The 24,202-nt window shown below is 45.1% G+C and overlaps 1 protein-coding gene across 1 annotated transcript in view; it reads right to left on the bottom strand.

The window, feature by feature from the left end:
• Positions 1–24,202, bottom strand: part of LOC106137681 (mediator of RNA polymerase II transcription subunit 13) — a 77,193-nt gene that overhangs the window by 3,230 nt on the left and 49,761 nt on the right. The window contains exons 9-31 of the mRNA XM_060954759.1: positions 23,212–23,301; positions 21,107–21,248; positions 20,600–20,710; positions 19,868–20,037; positions 17,758–17,923; positions 17,212–17,334; positions 16,035–16,277; positions 15,380–15,536; positions 14,422–14,726; positions 13,855–14,016; positions 13,148–13,329; positions 11,916–12,041; positions 11,177–11,392; positions 10,149–10,308; positions 8,407–8,647; positions 7,337–7,539; positions 4,875–5,057; positions 4,026–4,255; positions 3,364–3,509; positions 2,550–2,733; positions 1,891–1,984; positions 1,094–1,336; positions 348–601 (exon numbers count right to left, since the gene is read on the bottom strand). Coding sequence (XP_060810742.1) covers positions 348–601; positions 1,094–1,336; positions 1,891–1,984; positions 2,550–2,733; positions 3,364–3,509; positions 4,026–4,255; positions 4,875–5,057; positions 7,337–7,539; positions 8,407–8,647; positions 10,149–10,308; positions 11,177–11,392; positions 11,916–12,041; positions 13,148–13,329; positions 13,855–14,016; positions 14,422–14,726; positions 15,380–15,536; positions 16,035–16,277; positions 17,212–17,334; positions 17,758–17,923; positions 19,868–20,037; positions 20,600–20,710; positions 21,107–21,248; positions 23,212–23,301 — 4,131 coding nt within the window. The remainder of the gene's footprint in view (positions 1–347; positions 602–1,093; positions 1,337–1,890; positions 1,985–2,549; positions 2,734–3,363; positions 3,510–4,025; positions 4,256–4,874; positions 5,058–7,336; positions 7,540–8,406; positions 8,648–10,148; positions 10,309–11,176; positions 11,393–11,915; positions 12,042–13,147; positions 13,330–13,854; positions 14,017–14,421; positions 14,727–15,379; positions 15,537–16,034; positions 16,278–17,211; positions 17,335–17,757; positions 17,924–19,867; positions 20,038–20,599; positions 20,711–21,106; positions 21,249–23,211; positions 23,302–24,202) is intronic.

Here is a 24,202-nt window from a genome sequence, read left to right as displayed (position 1 = left end):
ACGATTTCGTATTCATACAGCGTGCATTCATATATGTACACGAAATTATCATAGTAATTCTAATACAAAGGTGCTATTTATTTTAATAGAAATCTCTTCCAGCAGGAGATGAATTTCCATGAGAGTAGAGACAAATTTTGGAGCGGTACTGCGTTGCTACTAACTTGTGTTTGTCTTATCAAAAGACTGTTGCAAATAGTAAACAGTTTTAACAGCAATTAAGCTTAGATAATGCAGCAATTAAGTGGCAAGTGGAAAGATGTAGTATCTGCCTACCCGTCCGGGAAAGAGGCGTGATTTTATGTATGTAAGCTTAGAACATAGTAGGAGCAGCAGCCAGCAGTTACCTGAGCACGTCGGTGGTGGTCTGCGAGTCGAGCGGGTGCGCGTTGTGGTCGCGGCGCTGCATGAGCGAGGTGTAGTCGTCGGCGGACTGCACGTTGCCCGTGTGCAGGTGCAGCGCGTTCTTGAGGAAGGCGGGGCAGGCGTCGCGCAGGTGGTCGCAGCCCGCCCACCACCAGCGCGGCATGCCGCCCAGCGGCGCCGTCGACACCAGGTAGCCCAGCGCCAGCGGCTGCTGCAGCACCGTGCCCACTTGCTCCTGCGCATGCCGACACACGAAACGTTATTATATTGTTGCACGGACACTCAAGTGAGGTTATCCCACTTCTCACAATTTACTATTAATTAATTTTTATAAATCTTTCATTAATGCCCATATTGTTAACAGATCTTTGTAGTTCAATTTACCATCGTCATAGTGGATAAACTCTCACATACACACTATGTAAGTTATCATGTAAGGATTCTAGCTAACGTGTAATTGTCTATCCCGATGTATTTGAAAAGCACAAACAGAACTGCGTGACACAGACTGTGCTCCGTTGCGCAGAAAGACCACGTGAAACCTTTCACGTTCATACATAGCAGACAAAAACTAACAGACTATCTGTAAAATAATCTCGAGGTCTATCAACAACATGAGAAAATGTCTAATACATGTTTAAACAAAAATTCTCAAAATTGGGTAATTAAATAAAGTACAATAAGTATAACTAAGTATAAGTAAGTATAAGCATGTAAGTGTCCTCACCGCGGCCGCGTCGTCGTGGTGGTGGGGCGCGGGCGCGTGCGGCGCGTGGCCGGCGGGGCTGGCGGGGTCGTCGTCGGCGCGCCGCGGGCTGTTCTGCGCCCACATGTTGGAGAACACGTCGCCGATGAACAGGTCCGATATGTTGTCCTCGCCCATGTCCTCGTCGCCGATCATGTCGACGTTGAATATCATGTCGTCGCCCTCGCCGTTGGCCATCGGCGGGTCGAACGGCATTTGGTTTGACTGTCAAACGTTAGTCATTTTTGTTAGCTACGTATAATCTCTTCTCTTTTGACCCATATGGGTCAGGTAATAATTCTATTCTATATAGAATAGAATAGATTTATTGCCTATCAAAATTGGATACAAGGTATCAATTATTGACGTCACATCACTTTAATGTAATTATAACTACTTTATATCTATAGGAAATGTGCTATAAAATAAAATGATAATGTTGCGTTGGAATGAAGAGACATGATTTACTTTTTTAAATGTTTTACTTTTTCTTATAAATAAAAAAAAAGTTCGTAACTACTCTAACTCTCTCTTATGTGTAATCATAATCCAAATGCATACCTGACTTTCCCCGCTTATGCATCGTGATGATAAGTCATGATCCTTTCCAGATAAACGCCAAAGGGTAGACATCTAATCTTAACTTTTCTAAACAGTGCTTATTTCTTTTACATCGCAATTATACGCTTACAAAAACCATTCTCGTGTTTATTTTGTCACAATATTTAGTAATTTTAATTTTACATACTCTATTTTAGAAATACGAAAGAGAAACTAACCTGTGTGGTGGCGGAGGTGGGGAACACTAGGATATGTGTGGCGGTGACGTCACGCGGCGTGTGCAGGTGGGATTGTATCGACGCTTGCGAGAACCTGTAACACAATATTAACATTTGTTAGTCATGTAGCATCATAATAGTAAAGAGCGTAGGTGGTCGAATCGGTAAGGTGCCCGGTTAAAATGCGTGTGTCGCAAAAAGGCACAGGTTCGAATCCCACCCCGGCCATGTACCAAGACTATTATTGGAAGTTATGTACATTAGTTTGAAAACTAACCGATGCTCTTACGGCGAGGGAAAATATCGTGAGGAAACCTGCACGTTCAGGCAACTGGATGTGTAACCATAATCGAATCAATACGGGTTAGGTTCCCTTGCAAAGTTTGCGGAGGTCAGACGGGAGTCGCTTCGTGTAAAAACCTGACTCACCCAATCCAGGAGCATGATTGAAGGCGCACCCCGGACTCCTATCCAGAGAGAGAGAGAATGATAATCGGGATAAGCGCCAAAACCTGACTCACCCAATCCAGGAGCATGATTGAAGGCGCGCCCCGGGCTCCTCTCCAGAGAGAGAAAGAGAAAGAGAGAAAGAGCGAGAGAGAGAGAGAGAGAATGATAACCGGGATTAGCGCCAACACGACTCAGCATGTACAACCCACCTCTCGTCCGGAGTGAACCTGTCGGCCATGAGCCTCAGGCAGCTGTCGGGCTCGGTGGACACGAGGCAGGCCGACAGGATGACGGGCGCGCCGCCGGGGTACAGCACGGAGCAGCTGCTGCACATCTCCCGCAGGGCCGTCGACGATCGGTACAGGTTCTTCCGGGACAGGAGCCAGCTCCAACCTACGGTTAAAGAAATTTATTCTCATAAAAGAATATACAAAAAATTCACTCACAATGAGAACTCCAAATATTTACATTTAGTGGACGCGTACAAATTGTCGGTAGTTAAACAATAAAATATATTCACTCCGTGCTGGCCTAGTGAAATTTAATCAAATTTATATATTATTTCTTCTAAAGTAAAAACAAGATTAATAGCACATCAAATAACAGCTTTCAAACACTGCGTAAAATAAATACGACGATATTAAAACGATCACAGTTTGGCTTTGACATTAACCTTAGCATTGATTTTGACAGCTTGATTAGCTTAGCTTTGACACCGTTACATGGCATGCGCAAACGCCGTTTGTATCACGTAAAAAACTATCGTTGTCCCGTTTCACGTCATAATAAAAAGCGAAACAGTGAGTTTTCGGTTGGGCATACAATCAAGAACAAGCTATAGAAAAGCGCCCAATATTTACGCAAACATCAGGCACTGAAGCAGGATATGGCCAAGGGTGCAACTGGGAGAATATGAGAAAGAAACATATTTTTTAGGATTCTTATAACGGTTAAGATTACAATCAAGAATACACTATAACAAGAGAGACATAAATTATACGTGTATAGAAAGTAACCCCCCACCTTTGAGTTCTCCATGTCCGATTCGCCCCACTCGGCCTACGACGAGCCGCCACGGCACGGCCGCTTGGCTCATCACGCCCAGTGTGAAGTCCATCAGCTTCTTCAGGCCCAGCCTCCGCGCCGGTCCAGACCTTCTCCGTCGCGATCTGGAATGAAATAAAAAAAAATTAAAATGACAGCGTCGATTGTCTGTTAAAAATGAGTATTCCTGAGAGCCTGGGATTAAATTAATTAAAAAAAGCTAATGTCAATGAACAAGCTCTGATATCCATAATTATGTATTTCTCGCGGAATCCTCGTGGTTCCGTAGTAACAATACCACCTCACTCATTTTAAATTACGAACTTCGATGCCAGTAGGTACGAAGTTTTGGCCAGGCTCTTTTTTAATTAGATTTCAAAGTGTTCTCCCCGTTTGAATTTAGAACCCAATTTACTTAATACGCACAGGACGCTGAGGCAAACAGCCAGCGCTGTTCGTGCGACACAAACCGCACCGCGCTGGTAGCCTTTGATTCAAAGTGTTCTCCCCATTTGAATTTAGAACCCAATTTGTGTAACCCCGTAGTTATGGCCAGGATCTTTTATTTTAAATTTAGAAGTAACGCATTTGTCCACTCTGCCTACTGTATTCTCTCAGTTTGAATTTAGAACCCAATTTACCTATGCGGCACATCGATATTGATGGCGACAGTGTCGAGCAGTTCCCCGCGCGCGTCGGTCGCCGCGGCGAGCAGCCAGCGCTGGTCGTGCGACAGGCAGTAGGACACGAACAGCACCGCGCCCGTAGACCCGTAGTTCTGGCCCCAGCTCTCGGCGACGTCTCGAAGGGCGCGAGGCGGCGCTAACACCCAGGCCGGCGTGAACAACTTGTACGGTGCTCGGTTTTTCTCCTAGAATAAGAATTGGACATGTCAAATTTGTGTCAAAGTCAATCGCAAACTTGCACTTTTGTAGAAACACATAATGAACCGTGAAATCACGGTCATACGTTTGAAAATGCAATAATAGATAATAGAAATATGATCCTTTCAGGTACCTGGTTGACTGGAAGATCCGTCCTAGGTATAAGTCTGCTGTTGTGCATTATTGTTTTGTTTGTTTGTAAGGAACGCAAGAACTCAAAATACAGTAAATTGGTAAGACAAAATATTCAAAGGCGGACTTATTCATTTAGGGATTTCTTCCAGTCAACCATTGAATAACTAAGAGGAGAGTTACTTATTGTTTTTGTTGAGAGTTTTTGTCATACTATGTTTTTTGTAACTTTGTTATGTACAATAAAGTATTTACAAACAAACAAATGATTTACTTTCAAAATAGGACACGAAGTATCAATATTGACGCCATCGCCAATTAAGGCGTCAATATTACTTTTAATCAAATCTACTATCGCTCCACGATGATCTCTCTCATAGGTCGTAAATCAGAATCAGGTTTAAAGACGCCTCTCGTCTGTCATACAAGGAGATCTATAGCCTTCAAAATAAAAAACAAATCAGTGAAACTCACATCTTTGTTGGATAAGAAGAGGTTCGCGTCTGCAGCGGTCCCGAAACCGGTGAGCGACTTCCCGTCGGGCTGGTGCTGGAGCAGCCGCCGCGCGCCGCTGAACACGCTGAACGCCAGCGACCGGAGTTCGGACACGCAGCCGCCCATGCCCCACATCTCGTAAACGCCTTCTAGGGATATTATCTGTGGGTATTGAAAATAAATATGTTAATGGTGTTGAAGCGACCATCTCAAATTTATTGAAATTTTTAGAATTCATTGTAAATTTTAAAATGGCGATTAGATATTTATCTATCTCGGCATCTGAACAACTTTACTGCGCTCTAACAGCGACTTCCTCACAAAATTCGGTGATCATAACCGGAAGGTTGGTATGAGCCATGTGGTAACTAACGTTCTCTCTTGACATGTCTCTTTGATACCCAGGGCCTTGCCGGTACATCATGAGCGGGAGTAGTGTCAAGAATACATACTGTATGCTGAAAGTCATGAACTGTGACATACTGCCGGATTAAGATAATGATTCTATCATTAGGCCAAACAGCTGAACGTGTCTCTCTGCTACGTGTGTGTGTGTGAGAGAGAGAGAGAGAGAGAGACCTGCACGAGCGGGTTGTGGTGCCGCAGCGCGTGGTGCGCGCGCGCCGCCAGCCGCAGCAGCGCGGGCAGCGCGCGCGGCCGCTGGTCGTGCGGCGCGGGCGGTGTGTGTGAGAGAGAGAGAGAGAGAGTGACCTGCACGAGCGGGTTGTGGTGCCGCAGCGCGTGGTGCGCGCGCGCCGCCAGCCGCAGCAGCGCGGGCAGCGCGCGCGGCCGCTGGTCGTGCGGCGCGGGCGGTGTGTGTGAGAGAGAGAGAGAGAGAGAGTGACCTGCACGAGCGGGTTGTGGTGCCGCAGCGCGTGGTGCGCGCGCGCCGCCAGCCGCAGCAGCGCGGGCAGCGCGCGCGGCCGCTGGTCGTGCGGCGCGGGCGGTGTGTGTGAGAGAGAGAGAGAGAGAGAGAGAGTGACCTGCACGAGCGGGTTGTGGTGCCGCAGCGCGTGGTGCGCGCGCGCCGCCAGCCGCAGCAGCGCGGGCAGCGCGCGCGGCCGCTGGTCGTGCGGCGCGGGCGGTGTGTGTGAGAGAGAGAGAGAGAGAGTGACCTGCACGAGCGGGTTGTGGTGCCGCAGCGCGTGGTGCGCGCGCGCCGCCAGCCGCAGCAGCGCGGGCAGCGCGCGCGGCCGCTGGTCGTGCGGCGCGGGCGGTGTGTGTGAGAGAGAGAGAGAGAGAGTGACCTGCACGAGCGGGTTGTGGTGCCGCAGCGCGTGGTGCGCGCGCGCCGCCAGCCGCAGCAGCGCGGGCAGCGCGCGCGGCCGCTGGTCGTGCGGCGCGGGCGGTGTGTGTGAGAGAGAGAGAGAGAGAGAGAGTGACCTGCACGAGCGGGTTGTGGTGCCGCAGCGCGTGGTGCGCGCGCGCCGCCAGCCGCAGCAGCGCGGGCAGCGCGCGCGGCCGCTGGTCGTGCGGCGCGGGCGGTGTGTGTGAGAGAGAGAGAGAGAGAGAGAGAGTGACCTGCACGAGCGGGTTGTGGTGCCGCAGCGCGTGGTGCGCGCGCGCCGCCAGCCGCAGCAGCGCGGGCAGCGCGCGCGGCCGCTGGTCGTGCGGCGCGGGCGGTGTGTGTGAGAGAGAGAGAGAGAGAGTGACCTGCACGAGCGGGTTGTGGTGCCGCAGCGCGTGGTGCGCGCGCGCCGCCAGCCGCAGCAGCGCGGGCAGCGCGCGCGGCCGCTGGTCGTGCGGCGCGGGCGGTGTGTGTGAGAGAGAGAGAGAGAGAGTGACCTGCACGAGCGGGTTGTGGTGCCGCAGCGCGTGGTGCGCGCGCGCCGCCAGCCGCAGCAGCGCGGGCAGCGCGCGCGGCCGCTGGTCGTGCGGCGCGGGCGGTGTGTGTGAGAGAGAGAGAGAGAGAGTGACCTGCACGAGCGGGTTGTGGTGCCGCAGCGCGTGGTGCGCGCGCGCCGCCAGCCGCAGCAGCGCGGGCAGCGCGCGCGGCCGCTGGTCGTGCGGCGCGGGCGGTGTGTGTGAGAGAGAGAGAGAGAGAGTGACCTGCACGAGCGGGTTGTGGTGCCGCAGCGCGTGGTGCGCGCGCGCCGCCAGCCGCAGCAGCGCGGGCAGCGCGCGCGGCCGCTGGTCGTGCGGCGCGGGCGGTGTGTGTGAGAGAGAGAGAGAGAGAGTGACCTGCACGAGCGGGTTGTGGTGCCGCAGCGCGTGGTGCGCGCGCGCCGCCAGCCGCAGCAGCGCGGGCAGCGCGCGCGGCCGCTGGTCGTGCGGCGCGGGCGGTGTGTGAGAGAGAGAGAGAGAGAGTGACCTGCACGAGCGGGTTGTGGTGCCGCAGCGCGTGGTGCGCGCGCGCCGCCAGCCGCAGCAGCGCGGGCAGCGCGCGCGGCCGCTGGTCGTGCGGCGCGGGCGGTGTGTGAGAGAGAGAGAGAGAGAGTGACCTGCACGAGCGGGTTGTGGTGCCGCAGCGCGTGGTGCGCGCGCGCCGCCAGCCGCAGCAGCGCGGGCAGCGCGCGCGGCCGCTGGTCGTGCGGCGCGGGCGGCTCCACCAGGTACAGCACCAGCAGCGGCGCGCCGCCCTCGCCGCCGCCCGCGCCCGCGCCCGCCTGCGCGTTCGCGCTCGCGCCGCTCTCCTCCGCCTCGCCTGGGGACGTCACAATATCATTGGTTCAATAACTTATCAGACTCTAATGGCCTTCTGCAATTCTGAGTGCATGCTTGATAACATATTGCGATAAGTTTAGGATAAATTTATTGTTATAATTTTACGTGCACTTTAAGATATTCTATCCTACAATATATCCTAAAATCATCATAACCTTACTTTACTAACGATTCAGTCAGAAACTATTTACAATTGAAAGTAAGCGACATATATAGGTCGCGCGGTGGTTAAAGAACGCTCGGCAAAAATAGTGGGGGCAATCGGCGCATGTGTACATTCGCGCTCAAAAATGCTAGGGGAAATGTTTTTTTTTTTATTTATTTAATACTAGCTGTTGTCCCGCAATTTCGCCCGCGTGATTTTCCAAAAAAAGTAGCCTATGTTTTAACTCAGTTATTGAACTATATCCATATCTTATAATATTAGTATGGATTTTGTGCCTTATAAATACTTATAATCCCTACTTATATTATAAATGCGAAAGTGTGTATGTGTAAATTTTATTTTTTGGCATTTGTTCCCATTACGACTTACTATTAATACGATAAAACAATCTGTACGCAACAGTACCCGAGAGACACGGGACGCGCGAACTCAACGCGGGAAGTAAAGAGTGACTAATCCACCAATACGTGTCGCCGTCGGCGCACACCCGCCCCCCCCTCTCTCCTCGTCCCACCTAATAGACCTAAAAGATCACTGCGCATGCCCCTTCTACTTTTGCCGAGCGTTCTTAAACCACCGCGCGACCTGTAGTACTCGTATCAATCAAAACCACCAAAAAACAGCGACATCCCAAAAACCACTCATCAGAAACAATGCTACTACGCTATCCCAAACAGGCACCTTGAGTGGAGGGCGCGGCGGGGTGGTCGGGCGTGGCGGGCTCGGGGTCCAGCAGCGCGCGCTCCAGGCCCAGCGCGGCCAGCGCGGGCACCAGGCTGGAGCGCAGCGCGTCGCCGTAGGCGCGCACGTAGTCGCCCAGGCGGCCGGCGGGCACGGCGCCCGCCCACTCGTGCTCCGCGCGCTCGCCCGGCCGCGGGGCGGGCGCCGCGCGCACGATGCCCTCGCGCGCTATCCGGTGCACCTGGTGGGAGAATGCAGTGTTTTAGATCGATGTTTTTCTGCATTCAAGCGTTAGTCCCGGTTACATGCCCCGCCTATTATATTTTATTTCTATTTTATCTTTGCCAATAGGCTATTTGACTGTATTAAAAATATACATTTCTTTTATGTCATCAGTCTTAATATTATTTTTTTGGAGCGATTTGTAATAACGCGAGATAAAAATATTGCATTATTTAAACAAAATCCGTCTCAGAAAATTAGGTTTTTATATGCAGCTGTCACGTGACTAAAAACGAACGTGATTGGCTATTTCTATTATGACGTCAATTATCCATAAACAAACTGTGGATCGTACCGTTCCTTAGTGTTCGCTATTATTTTTCAAGATTTTATAAGTGTTTGATCGCTCAGGTTTACTCAGATAACATAGGTATTTAATAATGGAAACCAATTCCGCGAAAGCTGACAGTTGAAACCTACCAAAAGTGGACGCAATAATGGTTGGAAGAAGAAATCTGGATTGTCTTCTTCAAAGACAATCCAGATTTCTATGCTGCCGAACTGAGGAATGTGAAAACATCAATGTAAGTATATCTTGGTAACCACTGATCTGAGATCATGATCTGAAACCACTTCTTACGAATATTCAAATCCATCGGCATAGAAAAAAAACAGTTTCGTAGGAGATTTTATTGTTGTATTAGTGCATAGAGGCACTGCACAACATTTATAGGAACTCATTTTAATAATTTTCACACATATGACGTGGCACAAGTTAAATAAAACAAGAGGAAATCAAAACTTTTCGAAACACCAACAAGCTTTGTATGATATTTACACGAAATTTACGTCACTGCATGCTATGGCCGCCATATTGCTAAAAGTCGCGTTTTGGCGGCATATTTGAATATTTCATTTTCTTTTTCGATTTTTTAATGAAATAGCTGTAATAAAGGCAGAAAAGTATTTTTGTAGGGCTCCTTATAAACAAATAAATAATACCCTTAGATAGTTTTTAGAACTTTGTCAAATAGCCTATAGTAATTACTTATTTCTTGGTGTGCCTAATGTTTAACTAAAATGTGGAGCTTCATCTTAACTCTATTTACTATAAAATAAATCTTATAGCTGTTGGTCTTCCTTTGATAAAAATATGATCTAGGATTTGGGCGAGTTCGGTTTTAAACGAAGCTACTCTCAGCAATCTTTGCTTAACCTACCCCATATTGGATCATGTTTTAGACAACGTATAACGGATAATACTTTGTCGTAAAATAAAAACTGTGACGTTTATCTTCGACATTCTTTTTCATGAAAGTAAATCAGTATCACAGATTCATCGGGATATTATCCACAGCCTACAACAATGATCACAACGAACAATTGTATTTCAATTTTAATTCTTAAGGCAGACTTGTTGACATGATATAACAACACTAACCAAATCATCTACTTTATTAATTACCAATTCAGCAATCACTTAAACGTGTGTAAAATCCAATTAAAACTACAAATCCCACCGGTTGATGCCTGCCGAGCCGGCACGCCTCGTAGGCGGTGGACAGCTCCCGGAAGAAGGTGCGCAGCGGCTCCGTCAGCACGTCGCCCTCCGCCGCCAGCACCACGTACGCCACGTCGCGCGCGTACGAGTACGGCTCCAGGGATAGTCTCTCCCAGTGTCTGGAGTACGAGATAGACAATCGTAATCATTTGTTCCTTAAATATTTATAGATAATAGAATATTGAATATTATAAATAATAGGTGTCATGTGGTTCCCGGCACCAATACAGTGCCGTGTGGTGCCCGGCACCAATACAAAAAAGAATAGGACTACTCCATCTCTTTCCCATGGGTGTCGTAAAAGGCGACTAAGGGATAGGCTTATGTAATTGCGGTCCTTTTTTTTAGGCGATGGGCTATCAACCTGTCACTATTTGGATCTAAATTCCATCATTAAGCCGAGCAGCTGAACGTGGCCATTCAGTCTATTCGGGACTATTGGCTCTGTCTTCCCCGTAAGGGATATAGACGTGACTATATGTATGTATAAATAACAGAGTTTACAGAATATGGACCACAAAATGATTTGCAACTTTTATTAGATACTTAGGATGAGCGAGGGTCTCTGTATGCTAAATTTATTGTGGTTACAGATTGTGGTCAGCAAGGCACTTAAATTTCCATTAAAAACAAGGTGTGATCTTTATTTAAGAATTTAAATTTCTTGAAAATAAAGACATCATGTAGTTTTTCATAACCATAACTGTGTCCCATCATTATTGACTATAACTAACCTAGCTACTTTTTCGAAGTGACTGGTTTTTATCCATAAGTATAATTGTCTCCACAAGTCATTACCCAAAGTTTTGGACGTCAATATCAAACCTAAACCTCTGGAACTAGCAGAGATCCAAGTCGAATTCATCTTTAAATCACCACAACCCAGGCATCACATAGTTCTTCTTCAACTTTCCGCCCGTCAGTCGAACATCCACACCACTCGAAGAGATCTCCAAGAGTCCATGGCGACAGGTGACCGCGACCCACCTGATGGCGTACGGCGACAGCGAGATCCAGTCGCGGTCGTGGCCCACCAGCAGCGGCGGCACGGGCTGCGGCTCGCACAGGTCCTCGTTGCCGCGGCCGGCCAGCCGGTGGAACTGCCGCCAGGTCAGCGGGCCGGTCACGCCGTCCCACATGCGCGCGCCGCAGCACCGCTTCTGGATGGCGTCTTGCAGGAGCGGCCGGAGGCGGCGCATTAATCTGCATTCATGAAACACAAATGCAGTTGTGAATATGTCAAATTTTCATATTTAATTCAGATTTTTTGTTATTCAATATTGGATTAGACATTTGTCTTCCATCACACGTGATGGTAATTGACGAGGAAGACGAAGATATAACATGCCTATCAAAATGATATTCAACTTTTGAATGTTCGCGAAATGTCTGGATATATAAAACAAATTGGCGGAGGTTTTAGCCGTCGCCTCATCAAAACTGTAGCACACAGATTTTTGGTATACAACTATGGATACAAGAGTATAAGAGTTTGCATGCAAGAGTATAAATATAACAGTGGATGAGGCGAAATAGCTTGTTATTTTTTGTATGTCTTTTTATGTACTGCTAAAAATTTGTTATGTACAATAAAGTATTTACAAACAAACAAACAAGAAGTATGCAGAGGTCGTTGCAAGTGGAAAGATGTTGTCTCTACCGACTCTTCCAGGAAAATGGCGTGACTTTAAGTACATTATGTATGTACGTAAGTATGGCTACACACCTGACGACGTCCCTTGAGGAGCGCGGCGCGCGCGCGCCGATGAAGGGCCAGCGGTGCACGGCGCCCGCGCCCGCGCCGCCCGCCGCCGCCAGCGCGCGCGCCGCCGCCGCGCCGCCGTCCGAGTATCTGGAGGGGCGCATGGCGTGTTACTATTATATTGCAAACATTTATATTACAAATAAAGTCAAAGGAAAGGAAAGAAAATGGAGAATATTAAGAAAGAAAAAATTTTATACAAAGCAATTTTGATAACAGATAATTTAATACAATTTTAAGAGTGGTGTTTATGAGGAGATGTTTAGTGTGTAGTTAAAATATAAAGTCACCAATTCACATAATCACTTGTTTTATCGAATATACCAAAGTTCACATTTAGTTTCTGACTGTCTATTGTCCACACTTAAATATAGGTTACCAATTTACAAATTTTGAATTACGCGCCAAATGAAATCACAAATTAAATTTATTACGCGACGGGCGGCGGTGTGCACAGCCGCTGGCTTTCGACTACCTATCCATGCACGACCGCTTCCAGGCGAGCGCGCCTAAATGAAATTTGATATTAAGTATTACATAGATGTGTCATATAAAGGTATGAGTGATGGTAGCTCTTTCGAGCACCTGAGCTGTCGCCGTCCTTGTCCGGGCCGGGACGTCTTATTCGATACAAATACAAATACTTTATTTGCTATAAATGCGGTACAATTATAGTTATTACAAAGCATATATATTTCGCGCATTTAACCAGTCATGACATGCAAAAATACAGACAATTTAAATTAAATGTGTGCCGTGTGGTTCCCGGCACTATTACAAAAAAGAATAGGACCACTCCATCTCTTTCCCATGGATGTCGTAAAAGGCGACTAAGGGATAGGCTTATAAACTTAGGATTCCTCTTTTAGGCGATGGGCTAGCAACCTGTCACTATTTGAATCTCGGTTCTATCATTAAGCCAAATAGCTGAACGTGGCCATTCAGTCTTTTCAAGACTGTTGGCTCTGTCTACCCCGCAAGGGATATAGACGTGATCATATGTATGTATGTATGTATTTAAATTAAATGATTATGAATTAAAATTATGTCATACTAAATGTTCTTGTTAAAATATAAAATTAACAATATAAGCCACAGTTTTAATTTTAATTTATTCGATTTGTACCTGAGATGACTACAAGCTTAGCTAGCTGTTAGCGAGTGAGGTGTGGGTGTGTGGGTGTGGTGGTACTCACTCGAGCACGTTGAGCCGCAGCTCGTCGTGCGCGGCGGGCGCGCGCGCGGCGCGGGCGAGCGCGGCGGCGGCGCCCCCCGCGGGCCCCGCGCACGCCGCCAGCACCAGCGCCGCCGCGTCCGCCAGCGCCGCCGACCCGCCACCGCCGCACTCCGGCGCCAGCCCCGTGATCTCCATCTCGTCCTGCGGACACAGGTTCGAAACAAACGATGATCAATACAATAACTCTTAATTGCACCACAATAAATTACAATCATGAATTAAAAACATAGCAGCAAAGACGTAGGTCTATTATTTGTAAATATTTTCTGAATAGTAGTTTTAGGCTTTATGTCATGATTACATAACCGTCACCAAGTTAATATAATTTAAAAATAAATATCATGTACTGATGTCAAAAAGTGTGGCGCATTATGGTTACAATTAATTTATTACAAAACTGTAACCGCGCTGTCAGATTTAAGTCTTGCCGACCTAACCCAATGTTTCCTATTTAATGTTGGCCATACCTAACAAATTTTATATTTCGTCCCGAAACAAAAATATATATCCAATCAACTAATCACCCGAAACCGCCGAGCTTGAGAATTATGTATGTGGATAAAGCAAAAGGAATATATAACTAATCACATCAAACAATTTGTGGGGGAGGTCCGTATATAAAAGCCTTCTTCTGATGACAAGATCATAATGAATGACGACACTTACCTCGTAGAAGAGACCCGCCTTGTGCGACAGGCGCCGGTTGACGATGGCGCTGAAGCCGCAGCTACACCGGCCCGGGTCCTCGTCCGCGGAGCTCGGCGAGCCCGGGGACGTCGGCCCCGGCAAGTAAGTAGCCGCGTCCGCGCCCCGGATGTTGCCCACGACCTGTGGGTTATCATTTATTTATTTATATTATACTCATTCAAAAACCACCTTTAATTTTGATAAAAAGCCTGAAAAACCTGTAATGAAAAAGCCTCCAAATACCAATTTTACTTATTCTGGTCGCCTAGAAATAACTGCAGTATAATTAGACAGTCTTAACATTCTGGGCATTATTCTTACAAGGCATAAAAGTATTTACATCCAACCATAAACACAAGTTGCTTTAGTCAGGTAAAAGACTTGATTCAGTTATACCATATTTGAGCTCCGCCGGTATAAAAAGAACAATTTCGGAATTTTTCATAGAAACTAACTTTACACTCAATTTCAGTCCGATCAGTATAGTATTTCGGGTTGCGCGTTAATAGATAAGTAGACACATATACAAACAAACAAGTAACCCACCCTGGGCCCCGCATTGCACACACAGAGCGTGCAGCTGTCGAAGTTGTGATCACGAAACACATTGAGCACGGTGTCCGCCAGCAGCACGTTGAGCAGCAGCGGGCAGGCGGCGTGCGTGGCCCGCGGGGACGCCGGCGACGCGCCGCTGGGCGCGGGCGAGGCGCGCGGCGCGGGGGACGCGGCGGGCGCGGGCGGAGGCGCGTCGCCCGCCGCCGCGCCGCCCGGCGTCGCCGAGCACGCCCGCCGGCTGCGCGTCGCCTCGCGCGTCTCCGCCGCGGGGGACGCGCTCCGTTTCACGCCCGTAGCTGGTGAACAAATCGGTCATGAATAAACGTCTAACAGAAATTCTGAATCTTAATTTAATCACTAAATAGTCCAAGACAAAAAGGACTTTTTAAGTTTTGTGATTGTTAGGTGTGTCTACCTCGTAAAGGATAAAGTTGCGATGTGTGTTTCACAATGTTTTAAACAAGATACATACACACCTTATCTAATGATTTTGTTAATCTCTACTCTTGTCTTGGAGAGGGCAAACATCGTGAAGAAATTTGCACATGTAGCATACATATATACGCATATACCTAAGTACGACAGCAGATGTATCAACATGATCCGAGCTAGTTAAGCTCTTATGCAAAACTGAAGTCAGACTTGCGTTTCAGCAAATTTACACGTCTCTCGCTCATCTCTGCGTGTTCCCGGTTGCCTTCCAACTTTTCTCTCTCCACTTGGTCCACTGGTCTCGACATCCTCGAATTTCAATCCATTGGCTCACAAATCATCTTTTGCGACGATCAGCCATGATCTTTTCGGCCTGCCCCTTCTACCTAAGATCAGCAGTAGCGTCAGCAAATTTACACGCTGTATCGCACAATATCATGAGTAACATTACTCTCTTACATATCACGATCGTGGCCCTTGGTGGTGGAGAGAGCTAGAGAAGTAGGAGTGCCCTTACCCTCGGCCGCGTCGTGCTGCCAGCGCGGGCGGTAGACGGCGGCGGGCGGCAGGCTGACGGCGGGCAGCTGCTGGCTGGGCAGGCACGTCAGCGGCGCGTACTTCGACGACCCCACGTACTTGTACACCGTCGGCGGCTTGAACACGTACGACCAGTCCTGTGGGAAGATCCGTTCATGTTCTATATTACAATTTTATTGAAGAAAAAAATTGATTCTTTATTCAAAATGTTCATAGATAGTGACCATGTGTGGCATTTGCACAAAAATACCTATATCTATTTCAGGAGGAAATGAACACGTTTCGATTGCAGCTTTGGATAATATAGTATACGTATAATAAGATCTGACGAGAAAAACAAACCAACACATTTAAGCAATAAGTGCAAAATGTCCAGACGGGAATTGCGGCGCGTTTTAAAACCTGACTTGCCCCACCCAGGATAATGGTCAAAAGCGCAACCCCAGTATCCTTCAAATGTGTAGGTAACCGTGCCTAACGCCAGAACAGAAATAAATTTTCAATATTCAGTTAGAGAAGAATATGTGGCCTCTTTACGAAAAAAACTCGAAATCAATTTATCGCAATCCTTGAGAAATTCAGCAATTGCGAAGTCAGCTGGTGTGGGGCTCCATGCGGTCTCTGAGCAGCCTCACCTCTATGGGGTCGGGCGGCGGCGACCCCGCCAGCAGGTGCCGCTGCGCGTGCGCGAGCGCGTGGTGGTGGGCGTGGGGCGTGTCGTCGGGCAGCGAGAAGCCCGGCGAGGGCTGCGTGTGGGGCTCCATGCTGGGCGGCGTGGGGAACATCTTGCTCAGCTCCTCGGCCCGGACGCAGCCGCCGCGCATGTACCGGGACTCTTCCATGGACTTGTTGGAGTCCGGCGGCGTTTGCACGGCCAGCTGGGGAGGTGACGGTAAAAAAAATTCGAGATTAATTATTCCTCCGATGTCGACATGTGCTCCACTACCTGGGAGGCGAATCTCTGTTACAATCGCATGCAATAAATTATCAAGGTATTAAAATGTCAAAAGAATCAAGAAATGCCTTCTTTTTATTGGTGCCGTGTGGTTTCCGGCACCAATGAAAAAAAGAATAGGACCACTCCATCTCTTTCCCATGGATGTCGTAAAAGGCGACTAAGGGATAGGCTTACAAACTTGGGATTCTTTTTTAGGCGACAGGCTAGCAACCTGTTACTATTTGAATCTCAATTCTATCATTAAGCCAAATAGCTGAACGTGGCCTTTCAGTCTTTTCAAGACTGTTGGCTCTGTCTACCCCGTAAGGGATATAGACGTGATGATATGTATGTATGTATGTATCAAGAAATTTTAACATAACAGCAAAAAATTTGTTCTTACTAAAAGCACATTTATACCAATCGAAAACACAATAGCATCTTTAACCCTTAGGCCGCCTGCATATTTATTAACGCAAAGCGAGGCGGCAGAGCGAAAATGCGAATAAATATTGACCAATAGAATGACATTAAATCTCCGCTCCGCAAACCATTTGGTCGCAATATTTGCTCGCTTACCCGCTCCGATGCCTAGCTCAATAAGATCAATGTAACTAAGAAGCCTCAAAAGCATTTCTTTATTTTTAGAACGAGACATAAGTGATCCCACCTTGTATCCAATTATCTATTCAATTCAATTCTACATAACTTCATTTATTTGTTCATATTTATTTATCTTTAGTTTCTCAAACAAATTTCTATATTATAAGCTCAATACACAAAACGAGACATTTATTATCTTTTTCGCATTCATTCTAAAACACCATAACCCATCACCACGACACCAAGTAAAGTAAAGAAGGTCGTACACTCACAAGTCTTACCGACTCATCGCCGCTGGCCGCGTCGTCAGAATTGTCGAATATCTGGTCCAGGTCCTTCAGCGTCGGACAGAGGCCGTCCGACGTGAATAGGTTCTTGTACTCTTTTACGTCCTCCTGGGAGAAAAAAATAAATTTGAATCTTCATAACGTGTGGCAAAGGCAGGCAGTCATCTATCCGCCCAATTAACTCGCCGATTCGTGTGAAAAAGCCGTATGTTGGAACGGAGTTAATCTGGACTATTCAATACTCACCTCACTTTGCCGTGTGGTTCCAGGCGCCAATAAAAAAAAGAATAGGATCACTCCATCTCGTTCCCATGGATGTCGTAAAAGGCGACTAAGGGATAGACTTATAAACTTGGGATTCTACTTTTGGGCGATGGGCTAGCAACCTGTCACTATTTGAATCTCAATTCTATCATTAAGTGAAACAGCTGAACGTGGACTATCAGTCTTTTTAAGACTAGCTGTCTATATGTATATGTGTGAAAAAGCCCTATGTTGTAACGGAGTTAATCTGGACTGTACAATGCTCACATGGTCCGTCTTCTCCAGCTTGATGTCCGTGTCCGCGGCGGGCAGCAAAGTGGCCATCGTGGTGTGTTCGTGCCCCGCGTACAGGTCGCCGCCGCGCGAACCCAGAGCTAACTCTTCGCTCCAACTGTTCTCTTCGCTTTTAAATCGCTTCACTGGGTGCTCCAGCCTGTAGTGATGAAGACATGAGTCAATGAGAGAAATGGTTGAGGCGTGGGCGTATTTTGTTTGTAAGTGTTCAAATATTGCGGCTGCTTTTACACAATAACATAAAAATTTCAAAACTGGGCATAAATGTTCAAAATTTTTAGCAATCTGAAAAGTAATATTTTATAAGTTTTTAATGCTAGTTTAGGCGATGCTAAATTTTATAAACCACTTAACAAACATCATCAAGTTTTGTGACAATCGGATTCGGTTAATAAGTTTACAGAAATTTAACTTTAAAATTTGGAAAGTATTCATTTTTATGCTTCACGCCCACGCCAGGTAAACATAATTCTGTCAAAAAATTAATAAAAGAAGAAAAAAAACAACAACGAAATACCAAATTTCATGCATCAAAAACAAAATAATGTCGCCGTCATTTAGCAATGTTACTATGGCAAACGTAATCTTTAACGTTTTCAATATACAAATCGGCTTATAGTATAGCGAGCTTAAGATTCACACTGGACTGTCTTGCGTCCAAATGTGACCGTGGAAAATACTCGCAAATTGAGAGAATCTTATGGGTGTAATAAAAACTTTAATTTTTTAACCTTGTTCTGTCTATTGAAATACATGATGTTCTAATTTTAGTTGACATAATTATTTAGGGTTCTCGCTCAAATATTTACTGTATATATAAGGTGCCTTATGTCTGTGTAAAAAACATTAATAATTTCTTATCTACACATTTTTTAAAAAAAACTAAGTGATGTTTAACTAAATTGTGATGTGATCAAAACTTTATAAGTACTTCATTATTATCATTTTTATTTGAGTTGAGTCAAAGAGAAGAATCACCTATTTGAAATGAATTCTTAGTTTTAACATTTTTATTTCTGATTCCAAGACAAAGACAGGGCATTGCCATATATATAATCTCAAGATTCCAAGGCAATTTTTTTTTCACAGTATTGGTATACAAAATGGCGACAAGAAATTAAAATATAATTGACGAAACTCAAGACGGAATAAAAATCAAACTTTTCATAAAATAATTCAAGTGAGCTGAGATAATTTACATCTTCATACCTGTGTATAGCCAAGATGCGTTTAACATATCAGATATTTTCAATTTTCAACATAACCAATGTAATCAAGACAAATCTTATTGAGAATGACACAAGGTTGAACTTTCAATTTATGTAATATCTATCTACTATCTCAGACACATAAATTAGTTTGTAAAATGTTTGTATGATATAATAAGGCCAATTATTTTTAAATGGGTTTATTATGATAGTGATAGAGGCTTTACATAAACGATTGTACGGTCGCGAATATGCTTTTTAGCCCATAGAGAGACAAATAATTGACACATTTCTTTCTCGTTGAATATTCCATCTTATCAAAAGCTTAAAAATTTGCATAAAAATGTGACTAGTTGATTATTTTTATCCAATAGGAGTGAACTTCTGGCGAGATGATGTTTACCACATAAAAGTCATGGGGAAAAGAAAAGGCCACTTATTCTATTCATAGTCTATTCACTTGTTCTAACTGTTAAGTGAGACATCATTCACGAAGGTTGAAAAGTCACATATCTTCCCATCCCCTCATTAATTATTGGTACGAAATTATCGAATAATTTCTACTCCAGATCACACTCAAATGCAAATAATTCCACATTGAACCGAAAAACAACAGGAATATAATAAATGAAGTTGACGTAATTGAAGAAAATGTTGCAGTGCAGTTTGTTCTGCACTGACGCTTTGGAAGCGGCAGTAAACTCAGTTTAAAGTATTTGACGTCAACCAATGTTGTGAAACCAAAAGATATGACAATTATTAAGTGATGTTTGGAAATGTCCCTTCATAATAAATAAAAAAAATAAATTTAAATTTGAATAATGCTGTGATTAAGTTTCCCAAATATTTAACCCATAATTTAGAAGCCGACTTACCAAGCGTAGACGGTGGTATAATCATAGAGCATGTGCAGTGAATGCTCATCCTCCAGGGGGTCGACCTTCCTCTCGGCCACGGGCAGACTGGGCCGCTTGACCAGCTCGGCCGGCAGCGGGTCCAGTTGGCTGATCGAGTTGTTCGCCGAGCCGCTCGGTGGGGAATCGCCCTGGAGGAGGAAAGTTAACGTTATTTTGAATTGATTAAGGTTGAATCAGCTGTCAAATTCAAATATTTTTGGTTATAAACCTCACTGTTCATGGTAATATTTAAGTCTTGATGTAGTTCTAAACAAGTAATATTTAAGGAGTAACGCTTCGACGGTTGTCATTTGAACTACATATATGGATTCACCCCACGTGTATGTGAGTAAAATCACAGATAGACTAATTTATAGCTAACATGCTCTCACCCATATGTTTGTCTCGGTTACTCTCGTTCTGAAATTGTAAATAGCAGTTCCGTGCTTTTCAAATACTTTAAGCAACCTAAATGCAAGTTGATTGAAAATGTTATTGCTGGGTAAAAAAAAATACAGCGTTGTTATAAATTAAACAAAGTGAACCATTATGTAATCAAATTAAAATAAATTATAATATTTTTCACCTTTTTCAAAAAAAGGGAATATTAGTTGCCAGTCAATTTTCTATGAATGAAAAATGTTTTCTTTTCAATGTGAACATTAGTGGCCAGTACGTTTTCACAGAAAAAAGCTACAACGAGTGCAGTACCTGTGCGAATAGCTTGGTGCCGGGCGCGGAGGGCGGCGCGGGCGTGGGCGGCGCCAGCGGGTCCGGCGTGGGCGCGGGCGTGTGCAGCGACGCCGGCACGCCCGCCACCACCTGCGGGGGCGCATCATATAATTATAGTTTATACATTTTTAAGCGAATTTACGTCTTGGAGGAGTTCCCCTCTGTGCTGGACAGACCAGATAACGACTTGATTTATGAAAATGACTGCCGAACATCTATTAGTTTGATTGCTAACAGAGAAAAACATGAAAAACCTTGCAAATTCAGAATATAATTATTATCATATAGAAGTTACGACCCTATCACAAAAAATACGGAGGTCACACGGGAGTCTTTATATAATAACCTGAGTTATCCAATCCATGAGCATGATGCACCTCGCTCGAGCTTGTTATAGCGACTATCCCTAGGAGGATGATGATCATACCTACCTACCTACCTCAGCGGCTCCAGTGTTAGAGTGGTGCGGATACAACCTGGACATACCTGTAACTGGGGCGCGTGATGCGGCGAGGAGGGCTGCGCGCCGGCGGAGGAGGGCGCGGAGGCGGGGGGCGCGGGGGAGCCGCCGCCGCAGCTGCCCGGCGAGCACGCGCCGCCCGCCAGGCACAGCGCGCCGCCCGCCGACCTGACGCGCACGAGACCATCAGTTACATACGTCACAGTCGCCAACAGGCTTGGGCGGCACTAAACCGTACTGTGAATATAACTTGATCTCTGTGATGCCGCCTCTTTCCCGGACGGGTAAGCAGAGACTACATCAAATCATATAATTGAAATCAAATACAATTTCATGATCTTTTTCGTAAATATACTAAATTTTATCGTTCCATCCTGCTGTCACAGAGATCACGCTATATCTTATAGACTGTAGAAATGATCGGCGACAAAAGTCAAGATTTATAATTCGTCTAAAACCGTATAGACAGCTTGATCTAGGCGTATATTGAAAGCACTCGGGAATAAAACTGTAGAAGGTTCGCGACTGCGAAACTCATTCATGGGGCCAATGTGTACGGTTTTAAAGGAGTTACTGTCACACCGCTCAAATGAGTATTTCTCACAGAACGTAGTGTCGCTTGAATTTCACCTTCATGTAAATGATATATTAGATTTTTTATAAATACTTTTATATAATGATATATTAATCAGAATTCCGTAATTTTAAAAAATTAACAAAATTGATGATAACTGAATGAGACTGCTTTGAATGATGATTTATCAAATCAACGAGACTCGAGATGAGAGGTAGATGTTATAGGATTACCGTGAGGGTGCATGTTACCTTACATTTCTGCACGAATCTAAATCTTACACGCAGGAAATAAGGTACCATTCAAAAATGCTAGTTGTGTGCATGTCTTTACACAAATCAGTATGTAATTAATATGAAATGAACGTATTTACTCTTATAAAAATAAAGAAAACACACACAAAAAGAAACCGGAGGCGGAGCGAAGGCTGTTGGTGGCAGTGATTTGTACGAGGGTGGTTCCAGAATGCATGTATACAAACATACAAACATTAAAGACACAGAATGCATGCCTTTCTTCACGCCAGCTTTCGCCCCGCTTCTGTTTTTTGTGTCATATTATGGCTTTACATTGTCATAATGTTTGGTGTTCCATCAATGACAGATGAACTTGTAACATGACATCAAGTTAAAGACACAAAACATGCAATTTATGTAATTGGAGCATTCGTATGATCATGCACTAAAGATCTACAATGCGATAATAGATATTGATAAATATAAATTATGTATAACTATAGGCATGCAAAATGAAGCAACATTGCATAATTTGTGGCTTACGACTGTGTTTATGCTAAGACAACATTTTGTAATGTGTATAGTACGGCCATTTTAAGAAGACACAGCTGACAGTTATCATATAACTGTCCGTCTCTTTTGCTCTAGTAATTGCATATATCGTGAAATTCTGCTTCCAAAAGCGTATTCTTAGAATGGCCGTACTGACAATGTTGTAATTTATGACCGTCTTGTTTTAACAAATTACCCCACTTTTCAACAGTGTATAATCTTTTGACAGAGTCAGAATGTTTACCAGTTTTCTATTATGACATGAACATGAAAAGTATCAATTTGTCAATAAATTACACCCTTTTTGTAAATAAAAATCAAATATGTCTTATAAACAGTATGTACAGAACAGAATGCTTGTTTTACAGCAGTTTATTAGTGTATGGAATCTTTGCTTGACTTTGAAATGAATGACTAGTTAGTGATTTACACCAAAATCCGAGATCCGCTTCAGATACCATTACCTTATAAGGCCGACAACATAAATTCGGAATACGGAACGAATGTATTCTACTAATAAGACTTAATTAATAAAAATATACAACAGGTACTGTACTTAATGCCAAAACGGCATTATCTCTAACATGATGAACTTTTTCCGTTATGTACTTGGAATTCCACAAAACATAAGTTGCCGACCTCGGTGTTGAAAATACCATGATCGTATCGCAGCGTCCAAGAGTGTATCGCCCACCACGTACCTATATGTGTGTGTATGTGGTAGTCAGTCTCGGTACACCACATGTGAGTGTGTGTGTGTCATACTCACGTGTCTCTATGCGGCCTGTGGAGGCGGGCGCGGCGCGGGCGGCGGTGGAAGGGCTCGGGGCGGGGGGGGCGCGCTCGCCGCCGCCGCCACCTGCGGCAACATCACGCTAGCGCGGCACTACGTCACACTTTCGCACCTACCCGCGACAATGTAATCCGCGCGCGAATCCCGTTCGACAAGACGCATTCCATTTTCAAATATTTGAAAAGTTAAACTCGCGTGCGATTTTCGCTCGAATCGTCGTTTTCCATTTTCGAAATTTGCCAAATTACCATTCTCGCCGTCTTGTTATTGGTCGGCGCGTTGCAGTCAAACGATTGGCAGATATTTGCTTAAGGTTTGTTTGTGACTTGCTTTGAACGAGAGAGCAAGATGCTATGAAAAATGAAAAAAATCTGTCGTAATTTTGTAAAAAATTACATGTTGAACTTACTCAATATTGAAATACAAGTTCCGCTCTTTGAGCAATGACGACAGTTTGCTAAAATTTACAAAACGACAGTTCGAGGTATATCAAAAATAACACTTCTATCGACCGTCTCAACCGAAGGCGATAATTTAAATATTTAAATACTACACCAGTTACCGAAAGGATGCATAAAACCCATACAAAAAAAATATACTAAATAATTAACGAGATCAAAAGTGTGACAAGAGCCTTTTCGCAATATAACCGACGAAGAAATCTGATCAAGTAATTTCTGCTTTTAAAGCATTATCAAACATTTTAGCTTAGTTCTTAAAAGCTTGATTTCAAATAGGCCACTTTGTAGAGATAAAATTATCGATCGATTTCTTCGTCGTACGAGCAACGCTCGCGAACACGCGTTCGTGAGCAAAGCGGCATTATCCCTCTACTGCTTATAATACTACACATTATAAATAATATTGGCTATCAAAACATTCGCATACATAACATCTACCTATCTACTCGGCGGCGTAACCCTTTCACGCCAACCCGAACTGAAAAACGTATCTTATGCCATTAGAT

Source organism: Amyelois transitella, chromosome 5, assembly GCF_032362555.1.
Source record: "Amyelois transitella isolate CPQ chromosome 5, ilAmyTran1.1, whole genome shotgun sequence".
Classification (NCBI taxonomy): domain Eukaryota; kingdom Metazoa; phylum Arthropoda; class Insecta; order Lepidoptera; family Pyralidae; genus Amyelois; species Amyelois transitella.
The sequence above is the reverse complement of the archived record's forward strand: the minus strand, read 5'-3'. Positions and strand labels throughout refer to the sequence as shown.